Raw genomic sequence first — 25,267 nt, 5'->3', positions numbered from 1 at the left:
GGTCTGAGTCTGGGTGCAGCGTCCCCAGGGACAGCAGGTGACATGCCCCTTGTGCCTGGCGGCCAAAATATATGAGTCCTCTGGCTAATTCAGCAGCGCCCGGTCAAACGGTGATGGCACACCCCCATCCGGGCTGCCTCAGACCTGCTGAGGTGTCCCGGGATGACCAGGCCGGCCATGAGTAAGCCCCAGCTGGCAGCTGTAGACGTGCTGGCCGCCTGCCGGGGCGCAGCGTGTCCTGCCCCTCTGCCAGGCCCATGGCTCGCTCCGGCTGCCAATGCCTCAGCGAAGCCGAGGTGACACAGCAGAAAGAGCAGCTCTCGTTCCTCTCCTTCCCCTGCGGGAAGGCACCTGTCAGCTGGAGGAAGCACCAAGCTGGATGTTCAGCTGCGTGGCCGGACAGCCCAGAGCCCTGCTGCGGGCACCGATGGGCAGAGGTCCCCTAGAGCTCGCCTGATCCACACCAACCGTCACGTCAGTGCTAGGGGATGTAAATGAACGAGAAACACCTACGGACCAGGCGCCCACAAGCTCTGCAGCAATTTCTGCCTGAGGATGACTAATGCTTGTGCCATCGCCGTGGCCCTAATTAGCAAATGGGAAAGTAAATCTGCACAGTGCATTGAGGCAAACCCCCAAGTCATTTCAATGAAGCCACACATCTGCAGCTTCTTCAGAAGCTGTCTCAGGGAATGGGTGCTTTTATTATGTGCAGACGGGTACAGACATTAGAACAGACGGAAGCACGAGGTGGGACAGGTCTGCAGCCATGCAGGAGGACAGGGGAATGAAGGGGTTTGCTGCATCTTGCGATGCAAGACGTCCTTCGCAGTCATCTTTCCCAGGTGCGAAGGACAAGAGGAAACGGCCTCAAGTTGTGCCGGGGAGGTTTAGATTGGATATTAGGAAAAATTTTTACACTGAAAGGGTTATTAATCATTGGAACAGGCCGCCCAGGGAAGTGGGTGAGGCACCATCCCTGGAGGTATTTAAAAGATGGGTGGACTTAGTACTTAGAGATATGGTTTAGTGATGGTTTTTGTCAGAGGTAGGTTGATTGTTGGACTAGATGATCTCAAAGGTCCCTTACAACCTCAGCAATTCTAGGATTCTATGACAAGATTTATTCGAATCCGGCTGGAGCAGGTTCCCCAGCGCCTGCAGCAGCCCTTCTCTGGAGACCTGGTGGCAGAGGTGCAGGCAGGCTGGGGGAGGCCACCGCTGGAGCTCTGCATCCCTCCCGTGAGACCAGAGATGTTGCTTTGGGCCATGCGGAGGGTAGGAACACCTCAGTAGGAGAAACGAGTCAGCTGGTGACCTGGTCTGAGAGCTGAACCACCGGCCCCATCCAGCCTGTGCTCTCCAACATGGGCACAACAGCCCCTTGCGAACACCGGGGCGAGCGCTGCCTGCGCAACGTACAACTGCCGTGGGTTTATCACAACCAAAACGTGCCGGCAGGCCATCTGCGACTGAAGGGGTTTACCCCATCAAAGAGCTATGAAGTAGAGGCAGGAGGGGGTCTGGGGGGAGTCAGGTCCTGCTGGAGCTGCTCTCCCCCGGAGGCCAGCCCTGGGTGGTTTCTCGTGCGCTCCTCCAGGGTCAGCTCTCACAAAGGTTTTTTCCAGATTCTGTTTCATGGGATGAAGAAATCATCGCAGCAGATGAGTTGACAGAGCATAACATCTGCTTGTCAGGCACACGTGAGGTAGGGAGAGAAGGAGAGAGAGAAAGTGCCATAGGTGCACAGGTCAGAAAAAAAAAGGAAAAGAGAAAAAAAGCATAAGCAGCCCAGATGAACACAAAATAAATGAAAAACCGAACAAACCCCCCAGAATGAAGCCAGTCGGTCTTCCTTTCCTTTCTCACAGCTGACCTCTTGCCAGCCTGATGCCAATTGCTCGTGCAGGAGTTAGTGGAATAAGAGGCTCAGAGTTCTCCTGGAGCTTGCCTCGCTGCTCCGCTTCGCACGACTCCCCTGCAGCGGCTGCGGCAGCGTCCACCTCCACGGCAGGGAAGACGGAGCTGCATTTTCTCCTCCTGTCTGATTTACTCTAAGTCCTCGGGTTTTGCAACATGTATGCCTGTTGCCTGTGTGCAGGAGAGGCACGTAAGGCTTGCTCCTGCTTTTCAGGGAGATTTTTTGGTTGGAGGCCTCACACAGTTGACAGCTCCTGACTTCTGCCTCTGTCTTATGGTCATCTCATCTGAAAATGGATAGCGAGACTCACTTATGTCACTTCATTTTCTTCATTATTTTCTATTTACTCAGCATGGGCAACATTGTTCATCCTATAACATTACTTGAAGGCAAGAGAGAAAAAGCACGGCAGTGATTCATTCATGCAGAGCAAATTGTATTTGGAAGTCTTTATTTGTTGAGAAAATGCTTAAATTAAAATCAAAGGGGAAAGAACCAAAATTAAGAAAATAAATCCTCTGGAGACTTCACTCAGAATAAGACGAGTGACTGTCCTTTCAATTGGCTACTTTGCTCTAATGACTCCAGCAGATTTGTGCTAGCGTAAGGGAAGTATTAATTAACCCCAAAGATTTATTTTTCTCTGGAAGAATCCAGTGCCTGGCCTTGTGCCAAAAGGGATGGGACACTTCTCAGAAAGAGCCTGGATTCATCCCACCTACTACCAGGCGCTAAACACACAGCAAGGACCATCTTGTGTCAGGGTAAGAGGGGACCCTCAAGGAGCGATTGAGCTCCCCGAGGACAAAGCCACCCTTCAGAGGTGACTCTCTCATCCCAGGGGGTGTTGGGGCATCCGAGGGCAACTCAGACCTTCATGACAGAGCCTTCTTGAAACACTTAAAGTGGCAGCAGGAGTCAAGGTCTTCCCAAAATAAGACCAAAAGCTCAGCGAAGGCTTGGTTGAAGGGGGCAGACTGGGGAGAACACGGCCCTTTGTACAAGGCGTAATTATCACCATAAACGAACCCGTCCAGAGGCGCAGGGGCTGGGAGGACAGGCACCGTACTGGCTCAGCTCTCACGTTACTCGCTCTACAAGCAAACGTTGGCTATTCCTGGGCAGCAGCCTGCACTGCAAAAGGCTGCCTGCTAGCTCGATACTACAGCGATGACAAATTCTTGTCGCTTGAGCTGTTCGGTCTTGATTTGTCCTGTGAGCCGGGGTGTTTTTAACCCCACGGACTCGGTGGATTAGGAGGATCAGGTGGGAAGAAGCCAGGCTGCGAGCGCAGACGTGGCATTCCTCAGGCACACAGGGAGCAACGGCCACTCAGGGCCCGGAGGAGGAGATCTCCCTCCTGCACAGCCCCCCCTGCCCTGCCAGCCTGCGTGGTTACGCACCGCTCAGCAGCACACATCAGTTTTACCGCAGCATCCTAACCTTTTCGAGATATGATCAAATAGCTGGGCCTCGCAGCACTAGTTGGCTCCTTTCCCAGTGTTGGGTTGGAAGGGACCTCTAAAGGTCATCCAGTCCAACCCCCCGGCAGTGAGCAGGGACATCTTTAGCTAGATCAGGTTGCTCAGAGCCCCATCCAGCCTGGCCTTGAATGTCTCCAGGGATGGGGCCTCCACCACCTCTCTGGGCAACCTGTTCCAGTGTCTCACCACCCTCATTGTAAAGAACTTCTTCCTAAGGTCTAATCTAAACCTGCCCTGCTCTAGTTTAAAACCATTTTTGATCCTTCCTCTCTGGAAGGTGATAAAACACCCAAGTGCCGGGACTGCCTACCAGCGCTGCTGGACCATCACAGACGCTGCCTTCTCTGTGTTCTCCTACTGCCCACCAGCGTCTGCCCTCAGCAGCCACTGCCCGGCCTTTGAGAGGAAAACACAGTGCAGGTCCTGAGAAGGGGCTTGCTCGGGGACAGGGAGGACTACCCGCTCTGGTGCTGGGCGAGCTGCAGATCACAGCCCCGTGGTGTCCAGCTGGGTAGTGATGGAGAGATGAAGTTCATCAGCACACGTACAGTGCCCCCCACCACCGCCCACGCGTGGGCACAGCACTCCATCCACTGCGGTGGCAGCGGGCCAGCTGTGGGCACTCAGGACCAAGAGCTCAAAGGCACTGGGGATCACCAAGTGCCAGCTCAGAAGTAAGTGACGGTCGCAAGAGAAGCAAAGTTGGGGCGAGGAGGAGAGGAAATACCATCCTGTGACAGCAACAAGCCGGGGCACGTGCATCCATTGGGTATCACGCACTGTTCCGATCAGTTCTTTCAAATGTATCTCTCTATATATATATATCAGGATAGAAAATATAAAGAAAAAGGTGACAGGGATGAACATAGAGGCATAGAAAGGCTTTATACGAGAAAGATTATACTCTTCTGCTTGGAAATGTGAAATGAAGGAGGGGAAGGGGTATGAGGACTATAAAATCCCTAGTCCCCCTAGAAGGGACACACAGAAAGTGACCTGCCGCTCAGGTTAATGTAAACCAGAAGAAGCGGGTCCTCACTCAACCCACCACTGCTCTATAAACCTCATGTTGCCTCAGGGAGCAAAACCCGGGGTTCAAAAACCAAGTAGAGGGATTCACCCAGGATAAGGCCAGTGGTGGCAATTAAAAATAACGTAAAAAGGACAAACCCTTCTCTAGACATGGTGGAAAGGTCCAGGTGGGAAGGTGAGGCACAGCAAGGCTTCTGCCATCAGCCATCAAAACCACAGCTGGAGTCCACTTCCCATCTGTGACACCATTCACACGTGCCTTGGGAGGCTCCTACTGCTTAACCCAGGTTTTAACCGGAGGAAAGGCTGGAGGTTTCAGCAGCAAACCCGTGCTTGTGCTTTTCTGATGCCAGGGGTTGCCGCGGCACAGGGACAAGTCGAACGCCCGCCATGCCAGCTGCTTCCTATCATCAGCCCACAGGCGGTGAGAGACGGGGGAAAGCGGGGCTGGCGCTCGGCCGGAGCCAGCTGTGACCCCAGGGACCGGTGTCCGGGTGTCCAGCATAACTCCTCCCTCACACCCAGCTCCTAAAGGCGGACAAGCCCAGGAGAGGTTTTCATCCCACGCTGCTTTCTTTAGTGGGGCATGGAGATGCATGATTATTAGCGGATTCCAGCGCAAGAAATGGTAATGCAAAAAGATGGGGTTTGGGTTTTCCACAGATAAAGCTGCTGCACTGGATACACCAAGAACAAAAACCACACGTGGGAAAAGGTGCCTTTTTCATTTGTATTCGCATCACAGGAGCTAGCAGATTAAAATGCTACAATAAATAAGGCACATACGCGGTTTGGATCTCTAACAGCCATTCGGAATGTGCCTCTTCTGCAGTGAAGAAAAGGCCGGAGAGAAATATTTCCAGCGATCAGTTGCTCTATGCGCTTCGGCTGAGTAAAGAAAGGCCTAGTTTATGCCCCACCGTTTAGAAACAGCTCATTTCTAGGGCTCTGACTCCCTCGGAGCACAGCAGCCGCGGACGCTGTTTACCGAACTGCCGCAAAATTGCGTGCAGCGCTTACGGATAATATCTGATGGTTTGTAGTACAGCAGGCAGCAAATGCCCGCTGTGGTTGATTTATACCTGAAGCAAAAGCAGAGGCACCGAATGAAACTCAAAGGCACCGCGGCCAATCTGCTCCAAGGAGGAGCTGGGTTATTGCTACAAAGGGACAGAAACCAGCAAACAAATACCGTCTCCTACTCACAGCTACTGGAGGTGCAGCTGGACCAACCTCAGCTTTTCCAGGAGCGTGACGTTAGAAAAAGACTGGGTTGAAGTCACGCACGGAGGCAGGCTTAAATAGCGGGTTGCGCTCGAAGAAGCCGGCTGGGGAGAACAAGACGAGGCGGTAATTAGCGAAAGGGCCAGTTCTGAGGATACAATACGCAATATTTTAAGACGGTGTGTAGGAGTGCTTTTGTTGGATAATTCTCATTACCTCTGTTGGGAAGGACGGTAATTCCTGCTCGAGCTGCCGCGTTATTTTACGGCAACACGGCAAAGACCAGGCTTGCAGTATGCGTCGCAAGAACTGGAGATACGGCAGTCATTTAAAGGTATTCGATCCAGTAGCCTACCTGATCATTTCGGGGCTTCTGAAGCTTGCTGCTCCTTTGCTGGCATTGCAGGGGTACTATACAAATAAAAAGACGTGAAGACGGTCGCAGCACTTGAGCGCTGCATGACACAGTGGCGTCTGCCTGGTGTCACCTCCCTCCATGGGGGTTCGGAGCGTGCTCTGCCATCCTCGCTCAGAGCCACCGCCGTCACCTCGACGGCCTGGAGACCCGCCAACAGCTGCCGCACAAGTCCACCTTCCTCCACCGACAGCAGGCGGGACGCAGTCACCTCGCTGAGGAGCACTGCTCTGCTCTGCTTCCCACCCCTGCCCGGGGCAGCAAGCTTAAAACGCAAGGGCATCCCTTCCTTAATGAGGCTTGAGGAACCGGGGACCCTGCAACCCAGCGCTGAGGTCTATTTTAAAAGAAAACCACGTGAAAATGATCAACTGCTAACAAATAGCGTAGACTCCAAGGGCTGCCCATAATGACAACGTGCTACCTCTGCAAATGGGCTGGCAGGGATTTACACCACCGACAACGAAATACAAGCCATGGGTTTGGGGAGGACTTTCTAAAAGACTTCTTTGAGCAAACGACAGCCTTCTGACAGAACACAACTTCATTTTCAACTACAACTTTTAATACTTTGGGGCTTTTATTCATTATTTTTCAGCCTTCCAAAATTCAGTTTCCAGCTCATTTCTTAGCCGTTATTCAATATTTTCATCAGTGTTAACTGAGCCCAGGGAGCATTTGCAGTTTCAGCTTGGATTAAGCCTTTATCCCTCATTGTTTTAAATGCATGAAAGTCAACCCAGTCGTTTTGTTTGATGTGCTCCATGCCACGGTGAATTCTGTGCTGTTAGGACTGTAAATGGGCCATGTGGTTCATGAATTACTAATCCCCGCCACTCACATTTTCTGGGAAACACATACTATATTTAGTCTTTATACTTGGAAAAACAAAGCTGGAGAACTTTGAGGCTATTTTTCTCATTATGAGTCGTTAGAATATTCCCTAAAAAAATGGCAAGATAATTCAGTCACCAAGTACAAGTGCAATTCATTAACCATAGTGGAAATTAGACCCTTGAATTGAGAGGCTAATTAAGATAATTAGATCTAAAGCCTGAAAGGAAACTATGCAGTCGTTTCTTAAAATCTCATTTATACTTATGTAAATCTGGACCAACCCCGCTGTCATTTTCTGGATTTATACCCAAGTAATTGACATCACTATTGAGCTCTTCTAAGCTCTCAATATCAGCAAAAGGCGTTGAAGTGAAACAATTAACACATAGGCTGTGTTTTTCTCTGTAACTTCTAGATGAACTTAATATCACAATGCTCCTCTTTCCAAAGGTACTTTGGCATTCTGATGGTTTACTTATTTTAAAAGAAATCAAAAGCTTGATGAATTTAGAGGACCGTCATCAATTTAAAGAGCTGCCAACTTTTACAGCATTAGCAAATGAAGAAAGTTGAAACGCTTCGGCATCAACTACTGCCCCTTCCAGGAGAGCCATTATGTTTAATCTGTGGCTTTCCTATGGAAGGAATTTCTCCTCTGCTGTTCCTTGCGACTGCCAACAGCACTGAGACCACCGTGTAGTAAAAAAAACTAAGCAAATGCTGCACACAAACCAAGTAGAAAAGTGGACAAAGTCAGCGGGGGACGCAACATAATTATACGTAGATGCGAATTTTAACAGTCCGCATTTATGTGCAATTGTCTGCTACGCAGCCACCGGGAAGAGGAACCTTTCTTGGGCCGTATTTAGGAGGGAGCGTTAGGCAGATTTCTGACTGTGTGACGCGCTCTTCTCCCTCCCACCCCACCCCGTCGGCGATGTCAGCTGTAGACAGAGCTGTGCCCGTCTGTCTTACACGGACCTAATGCAAACTGAAAGGCAGCCTGCCTAGACAGCTATGAAACACTGAGCCCTGCAGCCTGCCCCTCTCTTACACCCAAAATCTAGATTACTGCATAATTGTCATGAGAAATCAGGAGAGCTCATGGCTCCCTCTGACCCAGCTGCCCAAAACGAATCCAGGGGGCACATACCCTCACACTTAAAATCTGGAGACAAGCAGGGATTTAAAAACCTGAAAACACAATCCCTGTCCATCACCAAAAATACCATGTTATTCCACGCTTTGGAGACGGTTTTCCTCTCAGTCTCAAAGAAGTGAAGGAACCAGGACCAAGAAGCAGCCTGGAGGAGACCAGATGCTTCAGTGAGAGCTGCTGGTGAACAGTCTGCAAAAATATATTAACAATGAAGAAGGAAGGGGACAGGAAGAAGGGCACCAGGAGATAACAGCGGGACTACCAGCTCAGCCTAAGGGGCTGTCCAGACCTTTACGTGTTGGTTGACACCTCCCAAGTAAATGCCTGCAAAACTTCTGGAGACTCCTGGTTCCTCCATCATCAGCTGGTGACATCTCAAGCAGATCAACAACATGGGGAGCACGCACAACCTTTAGGTGGCATCACATGCTGTGATGTGAGGTCTGGGGTAGGAAGAAGGGCCTCCAGGGAAAGGGAAAGAGAAAAGAAAGAGGCTTCCCTCCAAAAAAAGAGGCAGAGGGGAGCTAGGTGCATTTGGGATAAATGCTCCAGCGCTGCTTTTGCATAAGGCGCTGAAGAGCACCCAGGATACCTGAAGCAGACGTGGCATCTGAGGTCAACATCTGTTCTTGCTACTAATAAGAAGTGTTGTTTCTATTTTTAAAATATTTTCTTCTTTGGAAGGTGTTCTAGAGCTGCGCGCAGCAGTCGAAGAGGGGCTGCCAACCTCGGCACGGGAGGCTGCCGCATCACGGGCAGCGCTGGAAGAACGGCCAGTTCTGGCTCCTGCAGCTCTGGCAGCTCAGCAGGAACTGGGAGTCAATCCCTTGCGGACAAGAGATGTTCCTGGCTCGCTAAACAGGCACTCTCAATGAAACCGGAGACAACTGCAAATAGCCCCCTCGGTCCAGTCCCCTATTCCTATGCCTGTTTCACATCACCTACCGTCTGAATCCAAATTTGTGGAGTCAACGCGAGCATTTCATCAGCTCTCCTGAGCTCAGGATCAGCCCTTCCCAACTGTCCCCTGCCTCATAAACCTGAACCCTTCAAACCTCTGTCCTGCAGGAACCCACGTTCTCTGGAGTACCTTGAATTTAGGAAATAAATTCACGAAATGTAAAACCTAAAAGAGGTCTCCTTTTCACCAAATACGCAGGGGAGTTTAGGCTCCAGGACTGTACACTCTCTATCTTTCCACTTGTACCCTGAAATGTCATTTTCATGTACTAAGCCAAATCACTGCGAGTGACTCCTTTCAGCAGGCAGAAAGGCAAGGCAGATTTCCAGCTACACGCTACCCAGGGCCTGACACCACTCCGCCCCTCCTGGGCACGGTAAAGCCAAAAAACCCCTTTCCCTCCTTCCCAGTTCCATCAGTGCTCTGACATTTAATGTCACCCACACACTGGTGTGGTTGTAGTTCTCCAGTCAGTCTCCTTTACAGCAGCAGTCGGATTTTAACCAAAATCTGTTGCTTGTTTTACAAGCGACAATATGCATCAACCTTTTTTTTTTAGCAGAAAATTGGTGTTTCCCGTATAACCTTCAGGATAATTAGTCAGCTTTTTAAAACAGCGATACCTCTCTGCCCTTTTCCTTGCTGCTGGGATGCTCTGTCAAGGTACCTGTGGAAATTAAAGGTCAAAGTCAGAGCACCATAACAACCCGACTACAACTAATATATCCGAGTTTGTGAATAAACATCTAATACTCTACACGTTCAGAGTACAAGAATTGCTATAGAAGTGGCATCCTGTGAGTTTGGTATTATACAGCTGTCTCCCAAGCAACCCAAATAATCTCTCATATCCAACAGAAAAAAAAAAAAAAGGTCATTTTTGGCCCACTGGGATAAAATCTGAGCAAAAACTGCTTCTTTCTCCTGTGTACGTTGGGGTTGATGTATTGAACTGAAAACCTGTGGATTAGGATCCTGGATAAGTATCTTATTTTGACCTAGAGGTTTGGGTTGGACCTGTTATTAGTGTAAACACAAAGTTTCTAGTCTTTTTAAAAAAAAACGTGATCTCCAATATCTAAGAAGAAAGACAAAAAATGCCACAGATAAATGAGAACTATGTAGGTGTTGGACTCATTATTTTGATGGCAGTAATAAGTCTTCCAAAATGTAGACTATTTCACGGAGACTGTTAAAGTTTAGCAGTCAAAGGAGAACTGCAAGACACTTTTAGGTGCGCGGAAGATTGACAGAAGCACATCTTGGAATTAGGTGACACGCATAACCCAGTAAATGGTCTCTGTCTCTACAGGTTTTATTCTCACACAATCATCCAGTGTTACACGGATAGGCCCCTGCACACTTAGGGCGCTCTCTCCTAGCAAACCAAATGACACACTAGATAACAATTCAGCATCTGCTGCTCCCTCAAAAATTAGACACGGACTTGGATTAAGGAACTAAAAAATCAAAAGATATGGCTGCAGGGGAAGAAGAGACAGAGTTTCCCACGCAGTGTTTTTCCATACACCTTTGCTCCAGTGCTTTTAGGAGACAGAGCCTGTGCCAGGCTGTACGACAAGACTCCTAGTTGGTCGGCTATGGAGGTGGTCATATAATTGAACTGGAGACATTATACTACGCACACGCCGTGCTGGAGCTCTGGACAGTCACGCGGGGTGAAGAAACACAGTTGCACAGCCACAAAGATCCTGTGTGGTGCCCTTGAGACCAGTTTCCCACCAATTAGCTCTCCAAAAGTGACATTATTCTTTACTTGTCTGTAAGCGAACACTAGCACCTTTAGATAAAAAAGCAACGAGGCGCTGAACCTGCTCCTTACAGCGTTTCTGTGGTCTCTGACAGCCTCCAGCGAGGCTCACGCTGCAGGCAAGTTGCTGTGCTCTGCCATCAGCTGTCAGGTCGGACACCTGGACCACCTCAACCTTCACAAGGGACTTTGGGCTGAACCCAGTGCTGTTGGGGTACATTAGGCATGGGCTGAACAGCTCTGGGTGCAGAAACATCCCTTTGTCCATCCAGGTGCAGAGGACCAATAATTAAATCATAGAATCATAGAATCATAGAATGGTTTGGGTTGGAAGGGACCTTAAAGACCATCTAGTTCCAACCCCCCTGCCATGGGCAGGGACATCTTCCACTAGACCAGGCTGCTCAAAGCCCCGTCCAGCCTGGCCTTGAACACTTCCAGGGATGGGGCATCCACAGCTTCCCTGGGCAACCTGTGCCAGTGTCTCACCACCCTCACAGTAAAGAATTTCTTCCTGATATCCAATCTAAATCTCCCGTCTTTCAGTTTGAAACCGCTGCCCCTCATCCTATAATTACATTCCCTGGTAAAGAGTCCCTCCCCATCTCTCCTGTAGGCCCCCTTTAGTTACTGGAAGGCCACTATAAGGTCTCCCTGGAGCCTTCTCTTCTCCAGGCTGAACAACCCCAACTCTCTCAGCCTGTCCTCACAGGAGAGGTGCTCCAGCCCTCTGATCATCTTTGTGGCCCTCCGCTGGACCCGTTCCAACAGGTCCACGTCCTTCTCGTGCTGAGGACTCCAGAGCTGGACACAGTACTCCAGGTGGGGTCTCACCAGAGCAGAGTTGAGGGGTAGAATCACCTCCCTTGACCTGCTGGCAATACTTCTTTTGGTATAAATGGTCCATTCAGCTGAGACGGGAACCCACAGAGCACCTCCAGGGTCTGGCTATGCCAGATATTCTGGTTACCACATCTTCCGAGCTGCTTGGAGTGCAAGTCATGTGCAATAGCTCAGGGAAACAGAGGAACAAGCGCATGGCTGCACCAAGGGAAAGGGACGAGCTCGTTAAAAACATTGCATTTTAAACATTTCCCTGTACTGCATGCAGAAAGCCTTAATATGCGAGGGAGTTTTTCTTGTATTGGAAGGGAAAGAAACACAGGAAACAGTATCTGCTTCCTCATCAACATCTCAGTTTTCCTACAGTAGTCAGGGGTAAAAGTCAGAATAAAACACACAGTATCTACAATCCCGGTAAAAACAGTTTTCCATTCTTCATTAAAACATAATTGAGAAACTTGGAGGACGTCAAATACATTGTATTTATTATTTGTTTTAGCACACAATGACGATGTCTGCGTCCACCTTCGGATTCCCAGAGATTTAAAGCACGGCCTGAAACCTTTATGAATATGAATCCCACTACTATCTCATGATGAAAAATTAATCACAGGGGCTTTAAGTGACTTACTGCAGGCTTGTAGTAAATCAGTGCCAGCTATGATAAAACCCTGGGATCTTAACCTCTGCCTCCTCCTCTGCCCGATGATATTTAACAGCTATTCCGGCAGAAGACCAAGTGTTGGTTAGTTATTTTTACAAGAAATGCAGGTGGTTGTATTAACGTTGCACTGACTAATTATACCAATAACAGCAAACTAATTATATGGTGATACTGTCCAACTATAATGCCATCCTGGATATTTCTGGTAAATAAAAAACATTTTAGGAGAATCCAGTTACCATCATCTCTAAGATATTAATCCTGTGCTGTTCATGACAGTGGGAAGTTTGAAAAGTCCTCAGCACTTGCTGCCTTTAAACTGAATATTCATATCTGCTCTTCTCTATTGAATTATTCAATGACTCTTTTATTAAAATATTTTTTGAACAGGGTGATTAAAATACAGGTGAACAGATAAGTAAGAAGTCAAGAGGAATTCTGGCATCCAAGATCTTAACAAAACATGGCAACTATCAACCCTGAGGAAAAAACAGAGATAAATAATGGCCAGTGTCACATGGCACATCAAAACAGCGCAAGGGAGGAAAATTAGCGAGGGAAAATACACGCCACATTATGGAAACTAAAGAAAGGTGCACACACACATTTCTTCCTACAGATGTGGGTGTTTTTATGAGCGGAACAAATTTATTCCAAGCTCAAAACTGGAGCATTTAGAAAGCTCAGGATGACAAGTGCAGTAACATTAGGAGCTGCAGAGGCAGCATTTCAAGGCAGTAGCATTCATTCTACCTCCTGACGTGAACACCCACTCATTCTGACAACAGGAATCCAGAGGGAATAACGATGAGAAATTTATTTCTCTGCATTTCGATATAGATTCAGACTTCCTTATAAACCTGAACTGTGTCAAAATGTAAAGGTAAAACTGTTGAAGAGCTGCACAATTTAGGATGTACTAAACACAGTTTGCAGCTACTGATGATTTGGGACTCAATCCTAACCTCAGGCATACATTGTTGTAAAAGTCCAGAAGATGAAATTCACCTTTTTTCCCCAATGGTTCATGGTAATAGATTTCCAAGATATTCAGAGATGTTTGCCACATTTTTGTTATAATTTGATCTTTGCAGCTAAAATGTCACAGCCAAATTCAGGCAGTTACTGAATCAATAAAAAGTTTTCACATTTAGATCAACCACATTTACAAAAACCCTACAGACACCACAGAATGAATGGTTAAAACTCAAATATGTTAAATTCAATAGCAAGAGAACGATCTATGATCTCGTTCATGCATTTTATTTCAACCATCTTTCTTTTTTTCAGCAGGAAAACCAATGAGAATTATTAATTAAAAAAAAACCCTGGTATTGATCATCTTCTGCTCCGAAGTAGTAGGTAATCAATTTTACTGGTCTGGTACCCTATAAATTCGTTATCTTCTGTTTACAGTCACTTGAATACTTGAAGCTTGGGATCTGAATAGAAGCCTGCTGTTTTCAGTGGGGACAGACCTTTTTCATGGTCATGAGTACTTGCTATTAAATAAACAAGACGCTGTGAATGAGAGACTGGTATTCAAGATGCTGGAAATCTATGGTTTTCAGAATAATTGCTTCTCTTGAAACTTTTCAGTCATATCAGAAGTTGGAACTACGCAAGAAAACTCATTTTCCCCTACAATTTAATAAGGAGGCTAAAAGCACCAAACTCTTCTTATATTTCACTATGTAAAATAAGCTCAGAAGTCCTGGACAGCTTTCTACGCTTTAACACAGGTAAATTTAGATGAATTATCTAAGGCCTAGCAGATGGCAAATCTATCAGATGATCATTTACGACTTCAAGAAGAGTTTGTACAATCATTTTCAAAGCAGTGAACCCAGCAGCCTCCAGGCTCTGAAGCTTCCCGTTACACTCCTGCACGACCTGTAAGGTGAGCTTGGGCACTACTCCCCCGGCACCACCAACCAAAGCAGCCCAAGCCCAGAGCCCACCGCTGCTAAGGCTGGGGAGGAAAACGCAGCGTTATTGATGACTCCAGCCTGTATCTCGGAAGCCCCTAAGGATCAAGGCACACTCCAGAGGCTCAGGCCAGGGAGGGCAAGATGTGCTATCTAAATAAATGAAATCCACACCCAGTGATTTCTGCACCCACCCCTCGACCCTCTGAGCCTCAGGAACAGTTATGTGAATCGTTATCTCAGTCTGTTGCAAGTTTACAGCCCAGACTGCTTTGGGACACAAAGACGGGCTGTCTCCACAGCTCCTAATGCTTTCCCAGGTAGCTACTCTCCTACCCCAGCACAGGAGGAAATCAGTTTCATGGATTTTTATTTTTTCTTTCCATTTACCAACTGTCTTTTGCCACTCTTCCAAGGGGAGAGCAGAACTTAATGTCTTCCCTTTGCTACTGCATCTCCAGGGAGGGACGTGTGAAAGCTGGGGCTGCTGCTTCCCATTCATGTGTCTGAGATTCCTCCTTCTACATGCCACTCCTTTCCTAGGCTATATTCATCATTCATCCTTCAGCTTTCCTCCTCTCTTCCTTTTCAACTGGGTCTTCTTATCCCCTGTCTTCTCTTATTCCTGTCCTCCTTCTCTCCACCCACACTCCCATGGAGTTGTTACTGTATTACGCTGTCTCCTGAGCTCTGCAGTCAAGCAGAGAGTAGAAGCAATGAAACAGGAGCAGAAAATTTCCTGCTTTCTGCTCGAGTACAGATTGGCTCCGCTTCATAGATCCAAGCCATATATCTTCTGAAACACTTGGGATTATGGCCAAGGTGGCAAACTTTTGAAATAGAGTCCTAGAACAAAATGGTGCTGATAATAGTTGCTAATAACCACCAACGCTTAAAAAGCGCCTCACTGAAAAATTCTGCAAGGTGATAAAAATGCCTCAGATTATAGGGAACGCACTACAAATTCTGATTGCCGATACTTGCTGTATTATAAGCACCAGTTGTTTGGAAATGCCACAAAAACCCTCCACTTGCACCTACATTGCAGCTTGCGAGGTTCACTGAGGTGGCCAAATTCATGCATAGACACTACAGCAAGCAGAACTGTATGGCATCTAAGCTTGGCACAGTAGAAGCCCTCTCACATGTGGCCGAAGAGCTTTTGCTTTTTTGTTGTGGGTTTTTTTTTTTTCAGTAGGTTTCACCAGAGTGAGCCTGGTGAGGAGGCAGCCCAGCAGCACATTATTTCGTAGAGGATTTAGGTTTGGATTTTTTTTGCACCCTGGTTCATAACTCCTTCCAGCTCTCTTAGTAGAGAGAAAGTAGAGAACTGTGCTCCAAGCAGTGAAGCAAAGAGACTGGAAAGAATCTCAAGTAAAAGATCAATCATACAAAATGAAGGCAAAACAAAGCGTCTTTTCTGATTCGTTTTCTGGAAACAGGTGAACTGCTTGGCCAACATTTCCCAGGCAAGTCAGCAGAAGCAGTCACACCTTGTAGAGTGTGGGGAGAGAGAGCATCCAGGCTGAATTACAAGTGCTAAAACCTGACTTTCATAATGGGAAGTACTGGGTACTTCTTCCTAAAAATTGTCTTTACAGTACCACAGTTCTGAACTTTTCTTTTTAGATGTGTAAACTATGAAAAAAGGTTTCACATACAGAAATTCATCAATCACGGAATTAAATAAGCCGCCCTTTATTTTTTTCTATTAATTAAAAATGCACTAGTCACACTGAAACAAGAGATTACTTGAAGCTACATGTGCTAGAAAAGCTGAAAAATGAGGCAAGAGATGACTGCTGGGGCGCAAGGGCGGAGCCCCCCCGGTACTGACCAGAACGGCAGAAGCAGCCCTGCAGCGGGCCACTGGTCCCCAGGACTGTACTCCTAAATCCAGTACATTAAAAACCCCTCAATGCCAATAAACATCTCCATCACAGTCAACATTGAGAACAGTTTAAATTTTTTTGCAGCACCATGTAACTGTTCTGTACTTTTTTTCAGTACTGCATCATTAATCAAGAGCCCCAGATATTTCTGGTTTTAGGAAACAGATCCCATGCAGTTTATTTGCCCTGTGAATATAATCCAGCAGTTTCTACAGTGACTTTCATTGCTCTGAAAGCTTAAATATAATCCTCACACATGATACCAGACACGTATCAAGCCTCATGTTAAAATCTCAACGGACGTAACTCTCAATCTGGAGCCGCCTTTTCCCCACACACGCAGAGAAATCCCTGCCATGTGTTCACTCTGCATTTACATTTTAAGGTAATATTTAATTAGATGCTTCACCTGAAAAATGAAGACACCCACTGAAAGTAGGTCATGATTATTATCAAAAGCAAGATCACTATGCTGGATTGTTTTACCGGGAATCTGAAAATAAGAACCTCAGGTTAGAGATTGTGTTCGGTAAAACAATACCTTTTTTTAAATACCTTAAATGGAAATCTTATCTTTTATAGTGAGCTCTGCTGTAGGTGGTTTGGAACACAGCCACACAGGAAGCAATATTACTGATGTGCCCTTAATCCCACACTGAACCAAAGCCTCAATGTAACAGTTCTTTTATTTGCTGGTGATTCCATGAGAAATAAACCGGCAGGAACGGTTTTCCTACAGAAAACTGTTTTGTATTCTTTTTGCCAGGACTGTTTTTAAAAAGAGTGCACCGCTCTGCCTATCACAGGAATAAGCATCACTTCCAAAGTCTAAGCCTTCTACGGCATCATATAATAAAGAAGGAGATGCTATAAATTAAATCTATTATATTTTCGCTATCATTATTTTTAGTTCCAAAGTGCTAAAATTAAAATTCTTATTCCCGGAAGTAATTATTAGTTTAATAGTCTCAAAGGGAAGTAATTTGTATAATCCTAGATCCAAACATCTATTTCTAGTTTCATCAACAGAATACAAATGACACCTTACACAAAATGCTACTGCAAAATGATCATCGTGTTAATTACAGCCAACACATTTCCAAAGCTGTTTATAAATTCAGACATTACCCTCTTGATTTGTTCAGTCTTAATAGTAGCAATGCGATAAATAACATAGTAAATAAAGCAAGTATTTAATCTCCGGTTTTACTGGTGGCCAAAGAAGTTTCTTAGATTTCAGGACAATTAAACTAAAGAGATTTTTGCAACTGAACACTGAAATAGTTTTTCTCTTAAGATGAGATTTAAAAGAACCTCGCCAAAAAAGACACAAGGGGACAGATTAACCTAAACAAGCCTAGAAATAAATTCAGTAATAAAAAATGAAAGTCTATACTGCTATTGGCAGATTTGTTACATAACAAAAAACAAATTAAGTACAGGCTCAGATGAATGCAATTCTAGTGAAGTTGAGGAGATATATATGCATGTCAAGAATTTAATCTTCCTTAATCTTCTCACACAGTATGATTAATCACCCACCTGTGGACTCTGGAAGATGGCTGTTATAAAGACAACAACAGAAACAATATAAAATTACCAGAGTTATGCCACTACACGGTTACGCTCCTGAACATAATACTGCATTCCCCTGCTCCCTCTTGCAAATGCGACTCAGTAGTGTGCGATTTGCGACACAACAAGAATATCCTTTGTTGCGGCTGGTTCCCACCAGCAACACTCTCTGTATAGCTGCCAAAAAGGCTAAAGGTCAGTCATCAAGTAAGCACGGATGCAAATATAAGGTCAATATTTAGGTTGCATAATTTCCATTAAAGATGTTAAGCAACACCTGTTTGGTAAACGAGGAGCTGGTGTTGCCGGAGATGAATGCGACGGGGCCGGGAAGGTGCCGGGGTCAGGCGACGTGGAAGGGCAGCGGGAGGAGCGCTGGGGAAGGGAGATTGTCTCGGTGAGGTCCCAGCACCTGTAGAAGTCTGTTGAGACTCGACTCCCACCCAAATCAACAAATAAAACCAGCGTGTTCGTCATGTAAATAGCTTATTCCCATGCAGTTTCAATCTAGTCTCACTACACATTGCCACACATGAGCCTTAAAACCTGTTGTTTTTTTTTTAATTTTAAAAAAAAGAAACCACCTGCCCGTATATATGAATCTGCTGCCTGACAAATGGGATTACCTTGCTTACAACACACCTCCGCTCCTTGTGGCTGGGGTGAGGGCCTTCAAAATATGCTGATGATTGCATGTGGGGTAGAATATGGATTTGCTAGGGGCTGCACAGAGGAGAGTTAAACATCAAGATTATTCTAAAACCATACTTCTAATTTTAAGCTATTACCATCAGTATCCCTGCCCTTCACATTGTATTTCAAGTTTGGACCCAAATCCGCACACATGGACACGTTCAGCTGACTTTGGCTTTGTGTGGAGGCCAATCCGTATTTAGAAATATAAAAATAATAGAATAATAGCACAAAACAGAAATAATCTCTGGGAAACGGTGCAAGAAGTAAAACCCATAGGCTTTTACAACCTCAGTGCATGCCCAAACAGACCGCTCCCTGCGGTTTTGACCGAGTAAACATATTCTCCCCAGCTGCCCCAGGTAACCCCTCTGTCCCTGACACTGTGTCACCAGATCACTCTTGGAATTGTCCCCATGCCACCTGTCAAAGGGCAAGTAACATGTAGAGAGAACTTTAAAATTTGGGATAGCTGCAAGATGCCATGAATAATTGCATACCTAAGGCTCAGGTACCAAGAAGCAGTAACAGCCCAAGGAGGGTGACGGGGACACTGCAGCCTTTGCAGTCGGGGGACAGTGGCTGAAGCAGGTCAGAAACCTCTTTCAGCAGTGACCCGAAAATATTTTCTAAGATTAGGTCATGATGACACTTCCAGGCTAACTACTGGAGAAGACTCCTAAAGGTAAAAGTGAGCTGAATCCAGAAGTAAATCTGCTCTTCTCCCCAAAGACTAAGTTAATGCCTTTTTTTTTTTTTTTTTTCCCTTGAGCCAGTGCACATCCCGTAATGCGCTTAGACTCCAGGCCTGGATACCAAACAGCCGTGTCCTGAACAAGCATCACCCCAGCGGTCTGGGATAAAGAAGGGACATTCCTCTCCAAGGGAAAGGCGTGCCGTGTTCTCAGTTCTCTGCACGAAACAGGGACGCAGTAGTGCAAAAGGGAAAAGTGATCATGCACAAAATATAAAAGGACAGAGAAGTCAATGAAATAAAGCACCTGACTCAACGAGCCTTCACCAGAAGCAGGGCAGAAAAAGTTTTATGTAATTGCCACGTTTAAATTCCCCCTTGTATCCCTGGCATATTTTTGGACTTTCTTCTTCTCAATTATAACACAATTTAAATGAACAGCCAGAAGGCACATAACAAAATACTTTAGTTCGAAACTTTTTCAAGGAATGGCAGTAAATCTGAACATGTGCAGATGTGCAAACGGTATAAAATAATGTGAAATGACAGAGCATTCTCTTTATTTTACCGGTATTTAGACAGCGCCTTGCTTCGGAATAGAAAAGCAACTTTTGCAGACAACCCCCGCTGCTGCCAGGCTTCATGCTGTTTTTAGACTACCGCAAAGCAAATCATTAATCTTTGGCCAGCAAGTTGGTCAGCAGTTTGAACAGAGTATGCATAAACTTGTGCAAGAAAAAAACTGTCTCGGCAGCTCACTGCAAAGTTAAAATACAGAACCCAGGTGCCTGCTGAAGCGCCAGGGCTGGTGGAAGCTCCCGAGCAGCCGCGCGGCCGCCCAGGCATGCAGCTGTGGTTTTCTTTCTTCTCCTCCGTGTTTAATTCTCCCCCACCTCTGCACCCACCAAAAATGGTTCTCAAAAAAAAATAAAATAAAGAATTACTCTCCCTAGTCCTTCATTAATCACTCTACTGAACACTGAGTTTCACAGTTTTTCATATGCAGATGCCTGTAAGAGTGTATTAGTCTGGAAAAAAAATTAATTACAGTATTTTTATATTGCCAAGAATATATATAAACTTTCCACAGAAATTTGCAGTCAAACAAAAAATTGCTGCCAAAACACCTGAAACAACTTTAGTAAACAGACTCTTCTGAAGAAACTGAAAAAGGGAAAGCATCAGTTTTTCACCATATATTAATGGGGAAAAAGATCTGATTTGCAGTTGTAATCATCTCAGGTGTAGCACATAAATATGAATTATGCCTATGATTTTAAATATCCTCACTATATTTTATTTAATAGTAGGACAACAACGACAAAAATCCATTTATTCTAAGTATTACGCGATACTGGCAGTGGCACACAGAGGATCAATGTGATACCGTTATCAGCTGTGGCCGCTCAGTTACTCAAAACCTCCCACAGCAAACCAGAAGTTTTTAAGACACGGCAGAAAAGGAGGTATGTTGACATCCGGGTGATAGTGAGCCTAAAGCAAATCGTATTTGGGGGAAAATCCTGGGGGGAAGAATTTAAAAAAACCCCAACACCTCCAACCCCCCCATAATAAAATCCCAAATGATCAAAGTAAACTCTTCCTATGATTACATGCACAGCCTTTTATAGTAGCAGCACAACTCAACCTAGGATAGTTAAAATGAAGAGTTAGTACTACATAATGTCACATAAACTAATTTGCCAGAGCACGTGCCAGCCAGTTGTAATGTGAAATTATTCTTAATTGTACTAGTTTGACTAAAGTGAAGTTAATGGAGGATAAAAACACTATATCTCCTATCGGACACGAAAATTCTTCACTGGGATATACTGCAAGGGCCTACCACTGCCTGCCCCAGCGCTGAACAGGCTAACAGTTACATTTTTCCCATCATATTCAAAACCACAATATATACAAAAATATTTTTATTTAAAATAACATTCAATCCAGCCTATTAGGAAGGTTAAAAAACCCCCTTGCTTACAACTTGCAAGTTCAGTGGCTCATGTCACACTGGCAACTTTTAAGGTGCCAGGAAAACTAATGACATCTAACTTGCACAAACACTCAAACCTCCACAAGAGGCAAAGTTCACCCTTGGCTAGAATGTACAGAGGATCCTCTGCACGTACACGGATCCACACACCCGCAGTGGAAATCAGCTACACTTTCTCATGTTTGAAACTTCAAGCCTGTGCTGTTCACAACCCAGTTTTCCACAAATCTCAGCTGATCAGCCTTTTTAGTCCTTTTATTTTAAGAGGAAAGAAGCATGTTAGGTCTCAGACTAAAGGGTATCTTTTGGTCTCTAGCAGCAAATTTTGCGACATGTCCATTTGATAAGAAGACACAGGAAAACAGATTATCAAAACGTTCTTTATTCATCATTTCAGAAGTCATCTTCTGAGTCATTATCCTCAATTTTTTGCAGTGGCCGCTTTACACCGATTATTAAATCTATGGAGAGAAGCTCTGTAACACAGTGAAGAACTGAAATGACTAACTGGTATTTGCAATACACTAATTCTAAGCCTTTCTCATTTATAGGCAGTGGCTGATTTTTTATGAGTGCATTTATGGCTTTGAGATAGAATTTGGTAAAGCCGTTTCGTTCTGTTGTCCTGTATAAGGCCTTGGGAATACTTAGCAAAGCATCAGCAACTACATTAGCTATGACAGTTACTTCTGACTGCCGAAACTGTTTTGCATAGTGCTGAATATAATAGCTTAACAGGATTTCAAAGTAACCTCCTACTGGCAAAACCGATCCTGCTTCTATGAGGGAGTTGGAATAATTCTGTGCAATACTTACACAACTGCTTCCATGTTTAAATGGAACTGCATTGCAACTTGTTTTCTCTACATCTTTGCCAACATCTAGGCATTCACGCACAGTGACTACACCAGCATTATCTGCTGCTGATACAGCAGTGCTGTAGCTCTTCCAATTGTCCCCAAGTGAATCGCTTTTATGCTTCTCACTCAAGTCACCTGGATGCTCGCATTTTGCATGTGGTTTCTGCATGTCTCTTGAAGACCCATCTCCTTCGGTGGCAACACTGAATTCTATAATGTGCGAGATGGGATTTGAGGGTATCTGCAAGTTTGTTTGCACACATGCTGGACTGTCACTTCCCTGCAAGTCAGGGTCTATAATTTCTGTCTCTGTTTCATCCCTGTGTGTTTCCAGTTGTTCAGAAACCCAATTATTGTTACAAGAAATATTTTCTATTGCGAGTTGCTTCTGAGTAGCTGAAGAATGCCAGCTGTAAGCATCTGCGGCTTCATTCTGGCTTTCACCTTCAGCTTTGCATTCCTCCCTCAGATCAACTCTCTTAAATAGCTGCTGCAGCATTGTAAACGCCCCTTGCAAAGCAGCAGCATGTTGCTCATTAACACCATCGACTGGCCCACAGAGAATTAGGCAATGGGGCTGAAAGGCGCACACGCTGGTGAAGCCAATGTGAACGCATCTCTTTGAGCCCAGCAGCAAGGGCCGGCAAAACGTTGCCACTGCGGTTTCAGTGATTTCTCTGTGTATATTATCACCAAAAGGTGCGTAAGGTGAGACTCCTGTGATTTCACGGATCAGGGCAATTTCTTCCGACGATAAGGACTCTACCACAGACACACCGTGCAATTTTGCATAGTAGATAACTACTTCCTCTTGCTTCACGCTTGACAGTAACAGCTTGACGTCGTTGCTCTGCAGGTGTTTCATTAGGGCTTCTGTTCTCCTGGAGATCCAGCACAAGGAGGCTTGATACTGACCCTCGGACTCGACTACAAACTCGACGCCGGGGGCCGGAAGGGGGGTCCGGAGGGGCTCGGTGACGAGCACGGCCCGCAGGTCCCCCCCCGCCGGGCAGTAGGCCGCAAAGTCCCTGCGGAGGATGATGCCGGGTAGGACCCTGGAGCTGGCTAGGGGGAGGCCGGCCACGGTGGCGTGCAGCTCGGCGAAGCGGCTCCCGAGGAGCCGCAGCACCTGCGGGCGGGGGTCGGCGGCCGGGGCGCTGCAGCGGCGGCAGAACTCCCCGCAGAGGCGGGCCAGGCGCCGCCGCTCGCCCGGCCCCAGCCGGCCGCCCAGGTAGGCCTCCAGCAGCGCCTCCAGGGCGCCCGCCTCCGCCTGCCGCCCGGGGAGGGCCGACAGCAGGTGCCCCCGCAGGCCCTGCGCCACGGCCCGCTCCAGCACCTCCTCCTCGAAGGCCCGCAGCGCCCGCCGCAGGCCGCCGCCCGCCTCCCGCAGCCCGCCCAGCAGGCCGGCCAGCAGCACCACGAACGTCTTGGCGCCGTCCCCCGTCGCGGCGCGGTGGCTGCAGGCGCAGGCCGCCATCATCCTGCGGGCACACGGGGGCGTTAGGCGGAACCGCGCCCCGCCCGCCCCCGCCACTTCCCCGCCCGCCCCCGCCACCTCCCCGCGGTACCTGGCCGTCGGCGGCTCCAGGCTGAGCGCCTCCAGCAGGCGCCGCCCGTCCCGCGTCAGCAGCGCCTGCCCCGTGGGCCGCACCAGCAGCGCCCGCCCGCCCCGCGGACCCAGGGCGCCGCGCACCGCACCCGCCAGCGCCGCCGCCTCCTGCGCCAACCGAGTGGGCTCCGGCCGCCGCGACATGGCCGCCGCCTCACCTCCCTGCACCGAGCCGCACGGCTGCGCACGGCACCCGGGAGCTGCGGCTGAGGGGGCGCATGCGCGGCGCTCTGAGGGGAAGCCGGTGAGGGGAGGCCGGGAGGGAAACCGCGTCCCGGTAACGGGGGAAGCGGCGCAGAGAAGACAGCGGCGCGGAGGTGTGACATGTCTTTATTGGGTGCGGCAGGAGGCGGCGGCAGGGCCGGCCCCGGGCCAGGGGCGGCCCCGCTTGCGCCGCCCCGTAACAGTTCAGACCCCTTAAACGAGGGGGAAGGGCGGCGAGCGAACAGATACGAATCGGTAGGGGCAGGCTCGGTGTCGTGAAGACTTAACTTTCCCGCTTGGCCGAAGGAAAGGCGTGTCGCCGGTTAGGGGCGAGGGGAGCGGTGGCCAGCGGCCGGCCTGCCCTCCCCGCCGGGCAGCACCCCAAAATAACCTGTCTGGAAGCTGTTATTTTATTACGTTTTTTCCCCCGTAACAACCACAAAGTTGGGAATAATTTAAGATGTTTTAATGGTAGATTTATCCCCCTGCCCGCCCCGAGTTCGACTAAGCAGGAAAGTTAAGTTTTCGACCACAGAAGCCCTCACAAAAGGTCAGATGTTACATATGGCACAAACTTGACAAATCTTCTGTACGTGTCTGAGAACAGCAAGAAACCCATCAAGAAGGCACTGTTTACAATACTTGAATATCTGCGACATTTTCTGTGATTGGAGGATACCCTTGAAATAACAATAATTAAAACTTACAGATGTTACACGTTATTTACACAAACAGTGGTGAAGTAATAGCCTTTAAGAAACTATACAAAACCTTGAATCCAAAGTCTGTTTCATAAACACCAGTCTAGCAAAGAAAAAATTAAATAAAATTCCCGAAGGCACAGGAGGGCAGCAAACAACAAACAAAAAAGGGAAGAAACCACCATCACTATGTTTTATGGGACAACCTTCCAAATAATTTATGAAATTTAATTGGGAGGAGGAGGGAACAACCAGGCTATACCCTCATTAAGAAATGTCAACTATTTAAAAGGAATCAACATGTGAAATGCAAGAAACATCATCTACTGCTGAAACTGATATTTGCTGCATTTCACATGGCCTGTTTGCTTTCTCTTACCTTAGGTCATCTGTACCTAAATGGCAAATTAAAGGCTTAGAGTGCATTTGAAAAAAACAAACAAAACCAAAACAACAAAACCACATGATAACAAATTCTAAAAATATTTCCTGTACAAGAAAAAAAACAAACAAAAGATTTGTAAATCAAATGTGAAAACAAGTGCTGTTTTAAACTTCAAAAACTAGGAGGCTGCCACAGCCCTCAAACAACTGCAAACTGTACAATCAATTTTTATAACTATGTGCAGAGCTCGGTCTGAAGTACATAATATTCAAGATCAGCTACGCATCTTGGTTAAACAAGACAATGGTGATGCACTAAAGAAAAGGCTTTGTACATGCCTGTGACCAGCTGTACTGTAAAAATCGGCAAGAAATGTCTTTGTTCTATTCCCATGAGGGAACATCACACAAAACCCA

General features: G+C 46.8%; 1 protein-coding gene across 1 annotated transcript; it reads right to left on the bottom strand.

Annotated features, from left to right (window-relative positions):
* Positions 1-21,040: 21,040 nt before the first annotated feature.
* Positions 21,041-24,407, bottom strand: BBS10 (Bardet-Biedl syndrome 10). Its single transcript, XM_063322897.1, has 2 exons — positions 23,521-24,407; positions 21,041-23,433 (listed from the first exon to the last, which is right to left on the bottom strand). The coding sequence occupies exons 1-2, from the start codon at positions 23,703-23,705 to the stop codon at positions 21,486-21,488; spliced, it is 2,133 nt and encodes a 710-aa protein (XP_063178967.1). The 5' UTR covers positions 23,706-24,407; the 3' UTR covers positions 21,041-21,485.
* Between the last annotated feature and the right edge of the window lie 860 nt (positions 24,408-25,267).

The sequence above is a fragment of the Chroicocephalus ridibundus genome, chromosome 1 (assembly GCF_963924245.1).
Source record: "Chroicocephalus ridibundus chromosome 1, bChrRid1.1, whole genome shotgun sequence".
In the NCBI taxonomy this organism is placed as follows: Eukaryota; Metazoa; Chordata; class Aves; order Charadriiformes; family Laridae; genus Chroicocephalus; species Chroicocephalus ridibundus.
This window is presented reverse-complemented; position numbering and strand designations above follow the sequence as displayed.